The sequence below is a fragment of the Alosa pseudoharengus genome, unplaced genomic scaffold (genome assembly GCF_046254945.1).
Source record: "Alosa pseudoharengus isolate Yale_2024_CS ecotype anadromous, Long Island Sound unplaced genomic scaffold, YU_APseudo_1.1 YU_APseudo_1.1_scf_15, whole genome shotgun sequence".
In the NCBI taxonomy this organism is placed as follows: domain Eukaryota; kingdom Metazoa; phylum Chordata; class Actinopteri; order Clupeiformes; family Clupeidae; genus Alosa; species Alosa pseudoharengus.
The window spans coordinates 39907331-39923172 of record NW_027468620.1 but is presented as its reverse complement, the minus strand read 5'-3'; the positions used below and the strand labels follow the sequence as shown (position 1 = coordinate 39923172).

Below are 15842 nucleotides of genomic sequence, written 5' to 3'. Positions count from 1 at the left end.
GATCTTACAAACGTCGGCGGCATTTCAATGTCAATGTGTGTCGTAGTGCCACATCTAGCCTACTGGAGATCTTAATGTCTTAAATACGATCGCGTTCCATTTAGAACATCTTATTTTGATCTTACAAACGGCCGGGTCAAGACACATTTGATTTCTACATCTGAGAACTAAGATTTCCAGCATATAGAACTCAGAACGCTTATGAGCGCTCATGCAATATGTGCGTCCCTGCAGCAAGTGAAACTGGTGTGGGCTAGAAGCAACAATAGTTTGAACAACAACGTGGCTTCCTGTAACTATCAATGGAAAAAGCATAGAAACTGCTAATCATAATCTTTAAATTTACATTAATTAAAGCGATGGTTCGGAGTAATTTTACCCTAGGGTTCTTTGCACCATCACCCCGAGCCAAACACCCTCCCAGAACCTTTTTTCCCTTGGTCGAGCCCTGGTCGAGTAGCGCCGTCAGAAACGAATGACGTTCTGCAGTCATGATGGAACCAACTTTTATCTCGTAAATTACCCCACTAATAATGCCCTGAATGGTACGAAACTTCTGCAGTAGTACAACTACGACATTTAGTCCAATAACGAGGCATTAGAAAGTTTGTAAGTGCACCAGGAGTTTATTTAAATAAGACTTGCCTGATTATCTGCTACTATACCGCTGCGTCAACGTTTCTTCCGTGATTTGGGAAAAGCCTGTAAAAGTCCTTGCAGGAAGCGATTACATCAACGTTTTTTGGTATATCCAGTTTTAAATATTTTTTTCCGAAGTGTTTACAACTTAGTAATAACTAATAATTGTTGCAAACTGGACTACGAACAAAATATTAGTGCATTCCTGGATCTACATCCTTATGCATGCTTCCTGCCAGGACTTTTACAGGCTTTTCCCAAATCACGGAAGAAACGTTGATGCAGCGGTATAGTAGCAGATAATCAGGCAAGTCTTATTTAAATAAACTCCTGGTGCACTTACAAACTTTCTAATGCCTCGTTATTGGACTAAAGGTCGTAGTTATACTACTGCAGAAGTTTCGTACCATTCAGGGCATTATTAGTGGGGTAATTTACGAGATAAAAGTTGGTTCCATCACGACTGCAGAACGTCATTAGTTTTTGATAGCGCTACTCGACCAGGGTTCGACCAAGGGAAAAAAGGTTCTGGGAGGGTGTTTGGCTCGGGGTCATGGTGCAAAGGACCCTAGGGGGAAATTACTCCGAACCATCGCTTTAAGCTGGCTATATGCAACACAATTTATTTATATTCCCTTTGCATATGTTTGGGTAGACTTCAAACGTTTTTGAATTTGAGCTTACAGTTCTGTCACTATTCTGTCCTTTACATTTATTTAATAGGTATTAGTGATACCTCGAAATTAGGCTGCTGTCTGTTAGGCAATTTATTGTAGCCTGCTAACCCATATGAACAAAACATAATTTCTGAAATGATTTCTTGATTTATAACATGAGATATCAGATATGTCTCCATATAGGGTAGAGTCAAATAGTGAAGTGATAGCAGGTAGATCATGTAGGCCTACATGTCACATGAGCCACACATAGGGGCGCTGCTTCTTCTGTCCCTCCCAAACTGCATTAAAATGTGTTTTTAGCAATCAGAATTTAAAAAAATTTTCGGGGGAGAAACTCCCGGACACCAGTATAGTCCGCACCCCTCTCAGAAAATACTACAACGTCCCTGTAGGGAGTTATTTATAATTTGGCCAGATTGTTTCATTTTCCTATCCCACAACCCCCACACTTTTAAAAAGCTTGATACGCCTCTGCAGCTAGGCGATAAACTCTCCTTTGTTCAGTTGACACTGAATTCACACGTGGCGCGCTAAGCAGCATAACTTCCGGGGCATAGAAACCAGAGAGAATAAAATATCCAAACTGAAATAGGCACGAGGACTGTATTTTTTAGCACATTGATCAAAGGAAAGAGAGCTTCATTCACAAACAGAGCAAATAATTCAAATCGAGCCAAAGGGATAGTCACAGGCGAGCCTAGGCCCATCTACTTTGTCAGTCTTGCCCGTCCAATTACGTTCACCATCTAAAAAAAACGCGCAAGTCAGCTCTGAGAGCTCAAGAATCAGTCAAATCGCGAACAGGCGGCAGTTCCGTTTAATTGTCACGTGTGAAATGCGTTCATATTTCATAATTCCACTTTTTATGTCATAGACGTTGCATGCCTATGGAAGGAAAGGCTTTGCAGTAGGATTGTCCAAGCTGTTGCTTCAGTTTGTGTTTTAAGTTACGCACCGTTGCTGGGTTCATACCGTTTTGCGCAAGTTTAAAATGTTTAGCCGACTGTGTAATTTGCCATTTTTGTTCAATAAGTTCTACTTTTCATGTCATGAATGTAACATGCCTATGATGAGGCTTTGCAGTTGTTGGTCAATCTTAGTTGTGTTTCATGTGACACGCCGAAGCTAGGCCTACATCCATGCATTGTTTTGCTCCAGTTTAAAATGTTTCAGCTGTGATCAAATGCGTTCAATAAATTCCACTCCACGTATGGTTTATCTCATCTAGGCTTCTCTTAGGCTATGTTCAATCAAATTGGCTTTGCCCACCCTTTTCTTTCTGTGCCCACCCATTTAAACATGTCTGGCTACGCTACTGAATCGAGCATAGGAGTAGAAAAACCTATTCATTTAGACTGCCGACTGAGGGGAAAAAAAAGAGATTCTGGTGCTCTGTCCGAGTGGTCATTTAAATATAGATCTTTAGGTTAAATTGTGTGTGGTAAAGTTATAATCGGACTGGTAGGCCTAGAAGCAGCAGCTGGCAATGGAAGTCAATAAATAATTTCAGAGCAATGGAAAAAATAAATATCAAAATCAGTTTTGGGCCTGGGGCCATTTTTTTAACGTTCTACTTTTGATCTGATCATGAAATCAAAAGTCTGAAAAACAAAGCATTATTTGTTGGTTTGTATCACATTCATAAACAGATAATGAAAAAAACAAGTCCTTTTTTCGTTTTTTCATTTTGGATTCTCAATTGAATATCAAATGAACGAATGATACACGGACCACCGTCGTGCTGCTGAAAGTTATTTTTTTAATTTAGATTTTTTTCTCCCGATGGAGCCTTCCGGTGCACAGACTGATGACCTGACTCCTGACAGGGACATCATTACAGATGCAGAGGTTGAGGCTACCAGACAGTTCATTGCATCTTTGGGAGATTTATCACTAGTCAGTGAGGAGTTGCTGATTGGTTACATCAACGAGTTGGACCATGTGAAGCTGCACATCGGCATCACGGGGGAGTCCGGTTCTGGTAAATCCTCGTGTGTGAATGCCCTCCGGGGCTTGGGGGACGACGAAGAGCGGTCCGCTCCAACAGGACCAGTGGAGACCACCATGGAGCCCACAGCCTACCCCCACCCCAACTACCCCCCCACCCCAACTACCCCCACCCCAACTACCCAAACGTTACCATTTGGGATCTGCCAGGCATTGGAACCCCCCATTTTAAAGCTGAGGAGTACCTGGAGAAAGTCCAATTTCACCGTTATGACTTCTTCATTATTATTACATCAGAGCGTTTAAGAGCAGCTGTGTTCAATTGTGTGAACAGATCCAGAAAATGAAAAAAAGCTTCTACTTTGTGCGCTCCAAGATCGATGACACCATAAGGGGAGAGAAAAGGAAGAGGAACTTTGCTTGATAAAATACGAAAGGACTGCATTAATGGTAAGAAAACCCAAACACCAAAACCGTAAAAAATAAATAATAATAAAAATAATAAAAAAACAATTTAAGAACAACAAAAATCCTCCTTATCTCCCCTATTCCTAAGGCCTCCAGCAATGTAATATAGGATCCCCTGCAGTCTTCCTAATATCCAGTTATGACCTTGGCCTCTATGACTTCAGCCTTCTGGAGGAGACTTTGGCAAAAGATCTGCACACGCATAAGTGTCATGTTCTGCTGCAGTCTCTGCCCAATGTCAACATGAAGATCCACCATAGAAAGGTGGAGGCTCTTAAGGCCAACATATGGCGGATGGCTCTCTTGTCAGCAGCTATGGCCACTGTACCCATCACAGGCCTTTCATTTGCTATAGACCTGGGAATCCTAGTGACCGAGATCAAACGGTATTATGACACTTTTGGTTTGGATGACAAGTCCCTGGAGAGCCTCTCCCGTCAGACGGAGGTGCCGGTGGAGGAGTACAAAGTTTGTCTCAGGTCCCCTGAACAGGGAGATCAGTGCTGAGGTGGTGGTGAAGATGCTGACCAGGTCCCCCCTGAACAAGAAGATCAGTGCTGAGGTGGTGGTGAAGATGCTGACCAGGTCCCCCCTGAACAAGGAGATCAGTGCTGAGGTGGTGGTGAAGATGCTGACCAGGTCCCCCCTGAACAAGGAGATCAGTGCTGAGGTGGTGGTGAAGATGCTGACCAGATCCCCCCTGAACAAGAAGATCAGTGCTGAGGTGGTGGTGAAGATGCTGACCAGGTCCCCCCTGAACAAGGAGATCAGTGCTGAGGTGGTGGTGAAGATGCTGACCAGGTCCCCCCTGAACAAGGAGATCAGTGCTGAGGTGGTGGTGAAGATGCTGACCACAGTGGCAGGTGCTGGAGAGGCGCTGGTGGAGTTCTGGCTCAGCACTTTACCCATTCTGGGATCCCTGGCAGCCGGCTCACTGTCATTTGTTACCGTCAAAACCATGCTGGGAAAGTGCCTGCAAGAGCTTGCAGATGATGCTCAGCGAATTCTAGAGAGGGGTCTTCAGTCTAGAGCATGAAAAAATTATACCAGAGCATTTTACCAAAATTATTCCAGAGCAAGAACTTTTGTTTATGATTTTACAATGTCAAAATGTATGCCGTTCTACTTTGTGGTGAAGGTAAATGAGATGTTTTGGGATTTAATCTGTTGTCAGGGTCTCTAGACTGGGTCTGTTGGCCGCTGTGTTGTCTTGTGTGCTCCATGATTTGCCCGCCCCTCCACCTTCCCTTAGTTTCCTCTGTATTTCACTTCTGTGCTTGTATGTGTACCTCTCCAGATTGTCTCTTTTATTTTTTATTTTTAGATTGTCTCTATTATTTTTTATTTTTAGATCTTGTCTATCTGAAGTAGCTTTGCTACTATTATAAATGATATATTAATAAATATTTTGTGTGCTTAGTTTATCTGTGCTCTGGGCCTTTGAATCAGCCAGCTCTCCTGGTGGTTTTGTCTCCCCACGTAAAGTTCCCTTTTTATTTCAAGCTGCTCTTATCTTCTCTGTCTCTTCAAAACTACGGAGTTTAGTCTTGAATTCTGCAAACGTGGTGTTATCGTCTGTATGTGCCACATGTATTGCAAATGTCTTAAAACTCTCTGGCAATCCCTTTAAGACCAAAGTGTGATGGACTATATTAGAGCACTGCGGAATGCGGGTGAAACATTAGGAGACGGACACCCGTGCACACACATTAGTTTATGTTTTTATGGTCCAGGTTGGACCAAGTTGTTTTTGTTGCTGTTTTTAAAGCCTGGGCTGTCCACAGAGACAGAGCATTTTTTTAGGGCGCAGGCAGCTAGCGGATGGTGAGGTGACGTTTGCTGTATGTGACAAAAAACGTTTTAGCTTAGAAACTGCATAACATCGCTTAGACTAAGCAATGTTATTAGAGCACCTTTAACCCAGTAGGTTTGCCCTCTCCAACTCAATATTTCATCAATACAATACAAACATTGAGTCCAGCCTTTTCCTGACAACTTCTAGAATAAAGTGGATGACATGATTCATGATTCCAATTCTAGGTCTGCGATGTGAAATTTTTGTTAATCTTTCAAAGGCAGCGGACTAAGGTGTGCCTTACACAATAAGAAATGATGGAATCATTAGACTTTAAATGCTTAACTGCCAAAGGGCACAACAGAAAGGAGTGTGTAGGTGGGAGGTATGAGTGTGTAGGTGTAGTGTGTAGGTGGGAGTGTGTGGGTGGGAGGTATGAGTGTGTAGGTGTAGTGTGTAGGTGTAGTGTGTAGGTGGGAGGTATGAGTGTGTAGGTGTAGTGTGTGGGTGGGAGGTATGAGTGTGTAGGTGTAGTGTGTAGGTGGGAGGTATGAGTGTGTAGGTGTAGTGTGTAGGTGGGAGGTATGAGTGTGTAGGTGTAGTGTGTAGGTGGGAGGTATGAGTGTGTAGGTGTAGTGTGTGGGTGGGAGGTATGAGTGTGTAGGTGTAGTGTGTGGGTGGGAGGTATGAGTGTGTAGGTGTAGTGTGTAGGTGGGAGTGTGTGGGTGGGAGGTATGAGTGTGTAGGTGTAGTGTGTAGGTGTAGTGTGTAGGTGGGAGGTATGAGTGTGTAGGTGTAGTGTGTGGGTGGGAGGTATGAGTGTGTAGGTGTAGTGTGTAGGTGGGAGGTATGAGTGTGTAGGTGTAGTGTGTAGGTGGGAGGTATGAGTGTGTAGGTGTAGTGTGTGGGTGGGAGGTATGAGTGTGTAGGTGTAGTGTGTGGGTGGGAGGTATGAGTGTGTAGGTGTAGTGTGTGGGTGGGAGGTATGAGTGTGTAGGTGTAGTGTGTAGGTGGGAGTGTGTGGGTGGGAGGTATGAGTGTGTAGGTGTAGTGTGTAGGTGTAGTGTGTAGGTGGGAGGTATGAGTGTGTAGGTGTAGTGTGTGGGTGGGAGGTATGAGTGTGTAGGTGTAGTGTGTAGGTGGGAGGTATGAGTGTGTAGGTGTAGTGTGTAGGTGGGAGGTATGAGTGTGTAGGTGTAGTGTGTAGGTGGGAGTGTGTGGGTGGGAGGTATGAGTGTGTAGTGTGTAGGTGAGAGGTATGAGTGTGTAGGTGTAGTGTGTAGGTGGGAGGTATGAGTGTGTAGGTGTAGTGTGTAGGTGGGAGGTATGAGTGTGTAGGTGTAGTGTGTAGGTGGGAGGTATGAGTGTGTAGGTGTAGTGTGTGGGTGGGAGGTATGAGTGTGTAGGTGGGAGGTATGAGTGTGTAGGTGTAGTGTGTGGGTGGGAGGTATGAGTGTGTAGGTGTAGTGTGTGGGTGGGAGGTATGAGTGTGTAGGTGTAGTGTGTGGGTGTAGTGTGTGGGTGGGAGGTATGAGTGTGTAGGTGTAGTGTGTAGGTGGGAGTGTGTGGGTGGGAGGTATGAGTGTGTAGGTGTAGTGTGTAGGTGTAGTGTGTAGGTGTAGTGTGTAGGTGGGAGGTATGAGTGTGTAGGTGTAGTGTGTGGGTGGGAGGTATGAGTGTGTAGGTGTAGTGTGTAGGTGGGAGGTATGAGTGTGTAGGTGTAGTGTGTAGGTGGGAGGTATGAGTGTGTAGGTGTAGTGTGTGGGTGGGAGGTATGAGTGTGTAGGTGTAGTGTGTGGGTGGGAGGTATGAGTGTGTAGGTGTAGTGTGTGGGTGGAAGGTATGAGTGTGTAGGTGTAGTGTGTGGGTGGGAGGTATGAGTGTGTAGGTGGGAGTGTGTGGGTGGGAGGTATGAGTGTGTAGGTGTAGTGTGTAGGTGTAGTGTGTAGGTGGGAGGTATGAGTGTGTAGGTGTAGTGTGTGGGTGGGAGGTATGAGTGTGTAGGTGTAGTGTGTAGGTGGGAGGTATGAGTGTGTAGGTGTAGTGTGTAGGTGGGAGGTATGAGTGTGTAGGTGTAGTGTGTAGGTGGGAGTGTGTGGGTGGGAGGTATGAGTGTGTAGGTGTAGTGTGTAGGTGAGAGGTATGAGTGTGTAGGTGTAGTGTGTAGGTGGGAGGTATGAGTGTGTAGGTGTAGTGTGTAGGTGGGAGGTATGAGTGTGTAGGTGTAGTGTGTGGGTGGGAGGTATGAGTGTGTAGGTGGGAGGTATGAGTGTGTAGGTGTAGTGTGTGGGTGGGAGGTATGAGTGTGTAGGTGTAGTGTGTGGGTGGGAGGTATGAGTGTGTAGGTGTAGTGTGTGGGTGGGAGGTATGAGTGTGTAGGTGTAGTGTGTAGGTGGGAGGTATGAGTGTGTAGGTGTAGTGTGTAGGTGGGAGTGTGTGGGTGGGAGGTATGAGTGTGTAGGTGTAGTGTGTAGGTGTAGTGTGTAGGTGGGAGGTATGAGTGTGTAGGTGTAGTGTGTGGGTGGGAGGTATGAGTGTGTAGGTGTAGTGTGTAGGTGGGAGGTATGAGTGTGTAGGTGTAGTGTGTAGGTGGGAGTGTGTGGGTGGGAGGTATGAGTGTGTAGATGTAGTGTGTAGGTGGGAGGTATGAGTGTGTAGGTGTAGTGTGTAGGTGGGAGGTATGAGTGTGTAGGTGTAGTGTGTGGGTGGGAGGTATGAGTGTGTAGGTGTAGTGTGTAGGTGTAGTGTGTAGGTGGGAGGTATGAGTGTGTAGGTGTAGTGTGTGGGTGGGAGGTATGAGTGTGTAGGTGGGAGGTATGAGTGTGTAGGTGGGAGGTATGAGTGTGTAGGTGTAGTGTGTAGGTGGGAGGTATGAGTGTGTAGGTGTAGTGTGTGGGTGGGAGGTATGAGTGTGTAGGTGTAGGTGTAGTGTGTAGGTGGGAGGTATGAGTGTGTAGGTGTAGTGTGTGGGTGGGAGGTATGAGTGTGTAGGTGTAGTGTGTAGGTGGGAGGTATGAGTGTGTAGGTGTAGTGTGTGGGTGGGAGGTATGAGTGTGTAGGTGTAGTGTGTGGGTGGGAGGTATGAGTGTGTAGGTGTAGTGTGTAATTTCTATTCAATTATTTTTTTGATTTAACCTTTGTCTTGTGCCTTATTATGTAACAGTGTGGAATGAGCCCGTTGTTGTCGTAGTAACAGTGTGGAATTTTTAAAATAATAATAATGGATCAGGGAGGGTGACAAATATTTTCTTGTGGCTGTCGAGGGCCCGCACACGTCTACCACTGGGATATCAGGAGTATTAAATATATATACAGTATGTCTGTACAGTTTATTAAACCAACATGCATTAATTTAATATTTTCTATACTCAAATGCATTTTTAATATTGCTTCTATTCACCAATGAACTTGAAATAAACAAAAAAATATTACACATTCACACTAAACCTTTTTCCACTGTAATGGGTAATAGTGACTCTTGTAAAAAGGCTTTGTTAGTGTCAAGTCAGATTTATTTTTAAAGCGCATTTAACATGCACATAGTGCAATCCAAAGCGCTCCACAAACAAGACACATAACAACAAGACAAAAAATGCCGGACGGAGCGGCATAGTCACCAGCGTACCCGTGACACCAAGACATACAACAAAACAAATAAACAAATAAAAAAAAGAAAATATATTTTAAAAGGGGAAAAAGTGATGTTAAAATTAGTCCAATTTCCAATTTTATATAGTGTATATAGTGTATCTTTACCAGGTTTTCCGCTCTAAGTCAAATGTTAAATGTCATGACTTTCCCCTGGCAAAAATCCCGAATTTCCATGACCAATCGGGAAATTAAAAAATGGGCATTGAAAAAACAGGTAGGGCTAACTACAATCACTCAAGCAAGAAGTAATGGAAAAAGCTAATAACTCAATAAACACCAATGCTGTGTGTAAATATATAATGTATTTTGGCAAGTCAATTTTAAACTCCTTCAACAAAATTCCCTGATATTCCATGACCTTACCCCCCAAAGGTATTCCCTGACGTAATGACGTTCCATGTCTGGAATAGACTTTATTAAAATGCTGATATTCCTGAAATTCCATGACGAGAACCCTGCTTTACTTTGAGGTCGGCTACGACAGCGACTCTAGCAGCTCCGATATAGCCTACTAAACACATAAGTTGACTTTGAATTCTGTGAAAAGATCAGCTGTTTCCCATCTTGTCTTGTGGTTTCTTTATAAACCGTCTCTGCATCTCTTCCTCGCTGGCTGTAGTGAAGAAAGCTGGATTTTTTATATAGGAAACGCCCCTATCGGTGGACCGTATCATTACAATAAGGATCCTGATCAGATGTGCTAAAAACCATGTGAAACGAACATTTTAATGACATTTCAAAATATATCTGCGGGTCGCACTGAGTGAGGAGGAGGGCCGCATGCGGCCCGCGGGCCGCCAGTTGTCCATCCCTGACTTGGACTTATATAGCGCCTTACGCAGGGTCGCTTAACAAATGGGGGGGGGGGATTAGGGGTCAAAGGACCTATTAATAGGGTAAACTGCTTAGTCTAAGTTAACCAGTGGTCAGTGGAGTTGTTAGCCAGCCTCCTTGGTCATCAGCTGGTCAGCGGCTGAGTTGAGTTGCCTGCAGGGCTCTCAGCATCACCCTCTCTGCGTCCTGGCTGAGTTCGGAGAGGGCGGTGCTCAGCAGGTAATAGCCGGCCATGAAGGACAGGCCTCCAGACACCACGGAGCCCAGCACGGGCACTCTGCTCTCCAGCTGCCTGATGAGGACCTGGGGGGCCGGACCCAGCTGGGACAGCAGCCGCTCCAGAGTCCCAGAGACCAGCTCACGACCCAACGACGACCTCACCTCACCGCACAGGTCCTACAGGAGAGCACGCAGCAAAGGAAATGCAATAGAGATATAACACAATATATAGCACAATATATAACACAAGATATAACACAATATATAACACAATATATAGCACAATATATAACACAATATAACAAGATGAGAGATGAATATAACACAATATATAACACAAGATATAACAGAATATATAGCACAATATATAACACAAGATATAACACAATATACAACACAATATATAACACAATATATAGCACAATATATAACACAATATATAGTACAATATATAACACAAGATATAACACAATATATAACACAATATAACAAGATGAGAGATGAATATAACACAATATATAACAAGTTTGGAGACGGAAATATAACACAATATAACAAGATGAGAGATGAATATAACACAATATATAACACAAGTTTGGAAACGCAAATATAACACAATATAACAAGATGAGAGATGAATATAACACAATATATAACACAAGTTTGGAGACGGAAATATAACACCATTTATAACAAAAGAAGAGAAACAAGAAATTCATAGCAGCTCCTGGAAGAACAGATAATGAAAGAACCAGAACACTTAAGAAGAACAGTCAGGTCAGTATGCTCGTAACCAGAACTCTTAGGAAGAACAGTTGAACAGTTCAGCTTACGTCATATGTTGTGCCCGTCATAGCTGCCAAGCGATGCAGAGATGCACTGTCCAGGCCGAAGTTCCTCTGGTAATCCCGCAGTGTGTCCATGAGCTTGGGCACTGCCCCGCCGATCGCATCGCCTCGGGTGAAGCCGTCCAGGCAGGCAGACATGACTACTCTCCACAACTCTGCCCCCAGCTCCTTTAGAAATGACAACTTTTACATTTAACTACATTTAACCCAAATGTTTACTCAAAATCAATTACTCAGTCACATCAAGAGAACACCTTCGTGGAGGAACACTCTGTTTCAAAAATATTTTACAAACAAAAAAGTGTTAGCACAGAATGTCAACAAGCAATACATTATTACTATTTGTTTTATTAATACATGATTTATTTTCATTATTACATGATTATTATATTATTTCTCTGCTAATTGGAATACTGTAGGTTTAACTGCTCCCTCTACTGATTTGTGCTGGGGTTTTGATTGTAATTGTGCTCAAATTAGGAACTGCACCACAGAGGACAAAAGGATAAAGAACAAATTAAAGAACATCGTGGGGTCACAGGAAGACACTGAATGCCCTGTGTTCTTTTGGTTCCACTGGCAGAGGGATCACATTCACATTCAGGCACTTAGCTGATGTTTTTACCCAAAGCGACTTACAACAATCAACAAAGCAACTTAGAACAATCAAGGTACAATAAGGACCAATAAAGGTACAGTGCCACTAGGATACTGTGAATGCACCAATAAGAACTAGCAGCACCATCCCCATGGTTACAGTGCCACTAGGATACTGTGTATGCACCAATAAGAACTAGCAGCACCATCCCCATGGTTACACACATGGCTGATGAGAATACCTTTCTGTGCTGTAACTCCATGCACCAGTTGAGTGAATGTGTCTTATTTTTAAGGTCACAGAGTGTCAGTAGATGTCCTGAGCTGTTTTAGCTTCACTGGCAGAGGAGCAAATGACACAGACATCACAGGTTTGATGATGGTTTGGGATTGCACATGGCCTAAACTGTTCCTCACGGGTTTGATGATGGTTTGGGATTGCACATGGCCTAAGCTGTTCCTCACGGGTTTGATGATGGTTTGGGATTGCACATGGCCTATACTGTTCATCACGGGTTTGGGATTGCTCATAGCCTATACTGTTCATCACGGGTTTGATAATGGGTTTGGGATTACTCATAGCCTATACTGTTCATCACGGGTTTGATGATGGTTTGGGATTGCACATGGCCTATACTGTTCATCACGGGTTTGATAATGGGTTTGGGATTGCTCATAGCCTATACTGTTCATCACGGGTTTGATAATGGGTTTGGGATTACTCATAGCCTATACTGTTCATCACGGGTTTGATGATGGTTTGGGATTGCACATGGCCTATACTGTTCATCACGGGTTTGATGATGGTTTGGGATTGCACATGGCCTATACTGTTCATCACGGGTTTGGGATTGCTCATAGCCTATACTGTTCATCACGGGTTTGATGATGGTTTGGGATTACTCATAGCCTATACTGTTCATCACGGGTTTGATGATGGTTTGGGATTGCACATGGCCTATACTGTTCAAAATGTGTATCTCTGCTGTAAGTCAATGTGGCTAAAAGCATCATCAGCTAAGTGATGGAGGTGGATGTGACTGCACCTGTTTCTTGTGCTCCACTAGGGTGGAGGTGTGGCTAAGTGATGGAGGTGGATGTGACTGCACCTGTTTCTTGTGCTCCACTAGGGTGGAGGTGTGGCTGGGGAGGGACAGGAGGAGGGCGCGTCTCTTCAGACCGTCCAGGTCGTCCAGCAGGCTGGTCTGCAGCAGGGCCAGATCGAAGCTCTGCGGCTGGAAACAGGAGATCAGGAACACCTTTGGTTCCATCAGCCCAGTCCTTCTCAGGTTCTCCAAGCAGTCTGTTCTGATCTCCTGCAGAACATCTGCGTCAGTCCTGGACTGTGGGCCTCGTCGGCGTGCGTTTGCCTGTAGCTCTCGGTCCACTTTGTTGCGTACGAAGTAGAAGTGCTTCCCGGCCTCCGAGATGGCGTGGGCGAGTTGGGCGTGGCACTCTCGGAACCGCTCCGAGGCCAGGATGATGAAGAAGTCGTACGTCCGCAGCAGACCAACGTCCTCCAGGTAGCGTTCTGGACGGAACGCCGGAGTTCCTATGCCCGGCAAATCCCACAGACGCACGTTTGGAGCAGTAGGGTGGGCGTATGCGGAAGCTTTCTGTGTGGTTTCCGTGACACCTGTTTCCGCAGCACTGGGATCGTCGTCACGGAGACAGCGGAAGGCGTTGATGAAGGAGGACTTGCCTGCTCCGGCCTCCCCGGTCACTGCGATGTCTAGAGTGGTGGAGTCCGCCTGTTCCAGCATGCCTCGCACCTGACCCATCACCACGGAAACCACACCAGACGGCAGCATGGAACTCATCTCACTTATCTCCCGCTCACTGATTGGTTGAGGGGACGCCATGGTGATGCACGCTGCCTATAACAATAGATAGAGTGTGTGAATAAAGACTAATACTGCAAGTGGAAGTCAGCTTTTTCGAATTTTAGATATCAAAAGCAATCTCAATAGTAAGGCTGCAACTAATAAATATTATATTATTTTCTAGATTGGTCAAGTAGTTGTTTAATAATAAATTTGTTAATAGTAGATTGATCTGTAGATTATTTTCTACATCGGTCACGTTGTTTAATCTATAAAATGCCAGCAAATGGTGAAACATGTTTAGTGTTTCCCAAGTGTTTAGTCCACATGCCAAAAGCATTTAATTTACCTTTATAGAGGAGCAAACATTCATTTAATAGTTGATTGTTATTGTTTTATTGTGATTAATCAATTCGGCTAATTGTTGCAGCCATAGCCTACACACTATGGTTATAATTGCTCTCTCCTAAGCCGCTCATCAGGGGGCTACTCCAAAGGTATCACCTGTGCAGGTGTGACTGACAGCCAGGTTCACGGGCAGATCCTCATAAGATGGACGCTAAGTGCTCATCAGTCTGGCCAGCCAACATTGGAAAGTTCATTTCAAAAGTGAAACCACATTTCGGCGGTTGGAGAGAGAGAGACCCGAAGCGAAGCGACACTTGGACAATGTTTTGGGGGTTTAGTTTAGAAGTTTAGAACCACTGCCACTAAGTTATAGTGTGTGCTTATCATTGTTTATTTAGGATCCCTGAAGAGCTATCTCTTCTTCTTCCAAGCTGACAAGAATTAATAGGTTGCCTTCACAAAACACTTGAAAATAGGCCACTTAAAATAGCCTGCCCTACTTGAAGTTGAACTTGAACTTGAAGTTACATTGAGAACTAGCAGGAGAGTAGGCTATTGGGAGCGGTAGGCTAATAGAAACTAAGATTATAGAAGTAATAGGCTGGCTAGAAGGCTACCGAATAACCTAGAACTACAGTACTAAACAGACATTCTGATAACCAACCAGCTGAATTCCGAAACCTATCGAACGATTTAGAATGGCAAAGAATTACTTTACCTATCTCCGATCAGTGTCACGCCAAGGATCGAAAGTTATCGGTGACAGATTTCCGTGACTGAAATCAGTTCGTGGGCCTTGTATCTTCCTAACCACTTGGTGGCGGTAAGTGTAAACATTGGTGGCTTGTCCATTGGAAAACACGAAGAACAACTGTTTACTTCCCCTCATGTTAGGTTGTGTGCAAAAGGTCTGCTTGCAGTGTGATTGAATGTCAAAGTTATTTTATCCACAATGAAGCTTTATCGGACTTTACAGAATGCTGTGAAATTCAGGTCGGCGTTTGATTTCGGTGAGAGGGAAGTGGCGCATTGGTTTCCCGGTCATATGGCAAAAGGTTCGTTCCCTATGCTTAATCTTAATGCCCCACACATTGCATTGTACACTGCACACTTGTTTAGATGATATACTCTCATTGAGAGCGACTGTATGGGACAGAGGCCCGTGCTCAGGGTCACAACAGAATGGTGCAGCACGTGGGGTCGAACTCTCAACCCTCAGCTGTTCCTTTTGCCCAACCTTACCACTACTAAACCGCGACTACCACATCGGCTTCTCTATGTAGCCAACCCACCTAGCTGTTATGTGGTCGGTCATGTTCTCTGAAGATGTGTATAAATTAATGAAATGTGACTGATTCTGTTTCTACTTATCAGGACTCAAGCAGATGAGAGCAAACCTAAAGAATGTTGACTGCATCATAGAAATCCACGACGCCAGAATATCCTTCTTTACCTGCTTACATGATGCAGTCTGTATACTTATGGCATGTCCTATTTTGTTTCTCTGTGACATTATGTTTTTTAACTGGCATGTCCTATTTTGTTTCTCTGTGACATTATGTTTTTTAACTGGCATGTCCTATTTTGTTTCTCTGTGACATTATGTTTTTTAACTGGCATGTCCTATTTTGTTTCTCTGTGACATTATGTTTTTTAACTGGCATGTCCTATTTTGTTTCTCTGTGATATTATTTTCTTTAACTGGGCTACATTCCTTTCTCCGGGAGAAACCCTCTCTTTCAGGAGTCGTTGGACGTCCGTCCTCACCTATTAGTCCTGAACAAAGTGGATTTGGCGGACACCTCAAATAAGCATGTATGACCACAGTTATTATGCTGTCTCTTTTAAAAAGCCTGGTCAACGGAGTTGCGTTACCCAAAGTTCATAGCGTCCACACCTGTTTGTGTCCCCAGAGCATTATGAAGCGTCTGGAGAGAGACGGCATCAAGAACGTCATTTTCACTGACTGTTTGAGGCAGCGGGATGACAACGT

General features: G+C 44.2%; 2 protein-coding genes and 1 pseudogene across 2 annotated transcripts in view; 2 read left to right on the top strand and 1 right to left on the bottom strand.

Annotated features, from left to right (window-relative positions):
* Positions 1-3101: 3101 nt before the first annotated feature.
* LOC143124002 (interferon-inducible GTPase 5-like) lies at positions 3102-4770 on the top strand (annotated as a pseudogene).
* A 4082-nt stretch (positions 4771-8852) lies between these two features.
* On the bottom strand, positions 8853-14656 carry LOC143124702 (interferon-inducible GTPase 5-like). The gene is made up of 4 exons (XM_076286416.1): positions 14568-14656; positions 12788-13555; positions 11067-11249; positions 8853-10410 (listed from the first exon to the last, which is right to left on the bottom strand). Exons 2-4 carry the CDS (start codon positions 13538-13540, stop codon positions 10147-10149), a joined length of 1200 nt encoding a protein of 399 aa, XP_076142531.1. The 5' UTR covers positions 13541-13555; positions 14568-14656; the 3' UTR covers positions 8853-10146.
* Positions 14657-14709: 53 nt separating this feature from the next.
* mtg1 (mitochondrial ribosome-associated GTPase 1) overlaps positions 14710-15842 on the top strand; it is an 11595-nt gene continuing 10462 nt past the window's right edge. Inside the window, exons 1-4 of the mRNA XM_076286417.1 lie at positions 14710-14904; positions 15224-15290; positions 15562-15664; positions 15763-15842. The exon at positions 15763-15842 is cut by the window's right edge and continues 7 nt beyond it. Coding sequence (XP_076142532.1) covers positions 14802-14904; positions 15224-15290; positions 15562-15664; positions 15763-15842 — 353 coding nt within the window. The 5' untranslated portion in view covers positions 14710-14801. The remainder of the gene's footprint in view (positions 14905-15223; positions 15291-15561; positions 15665-15762) is intronic.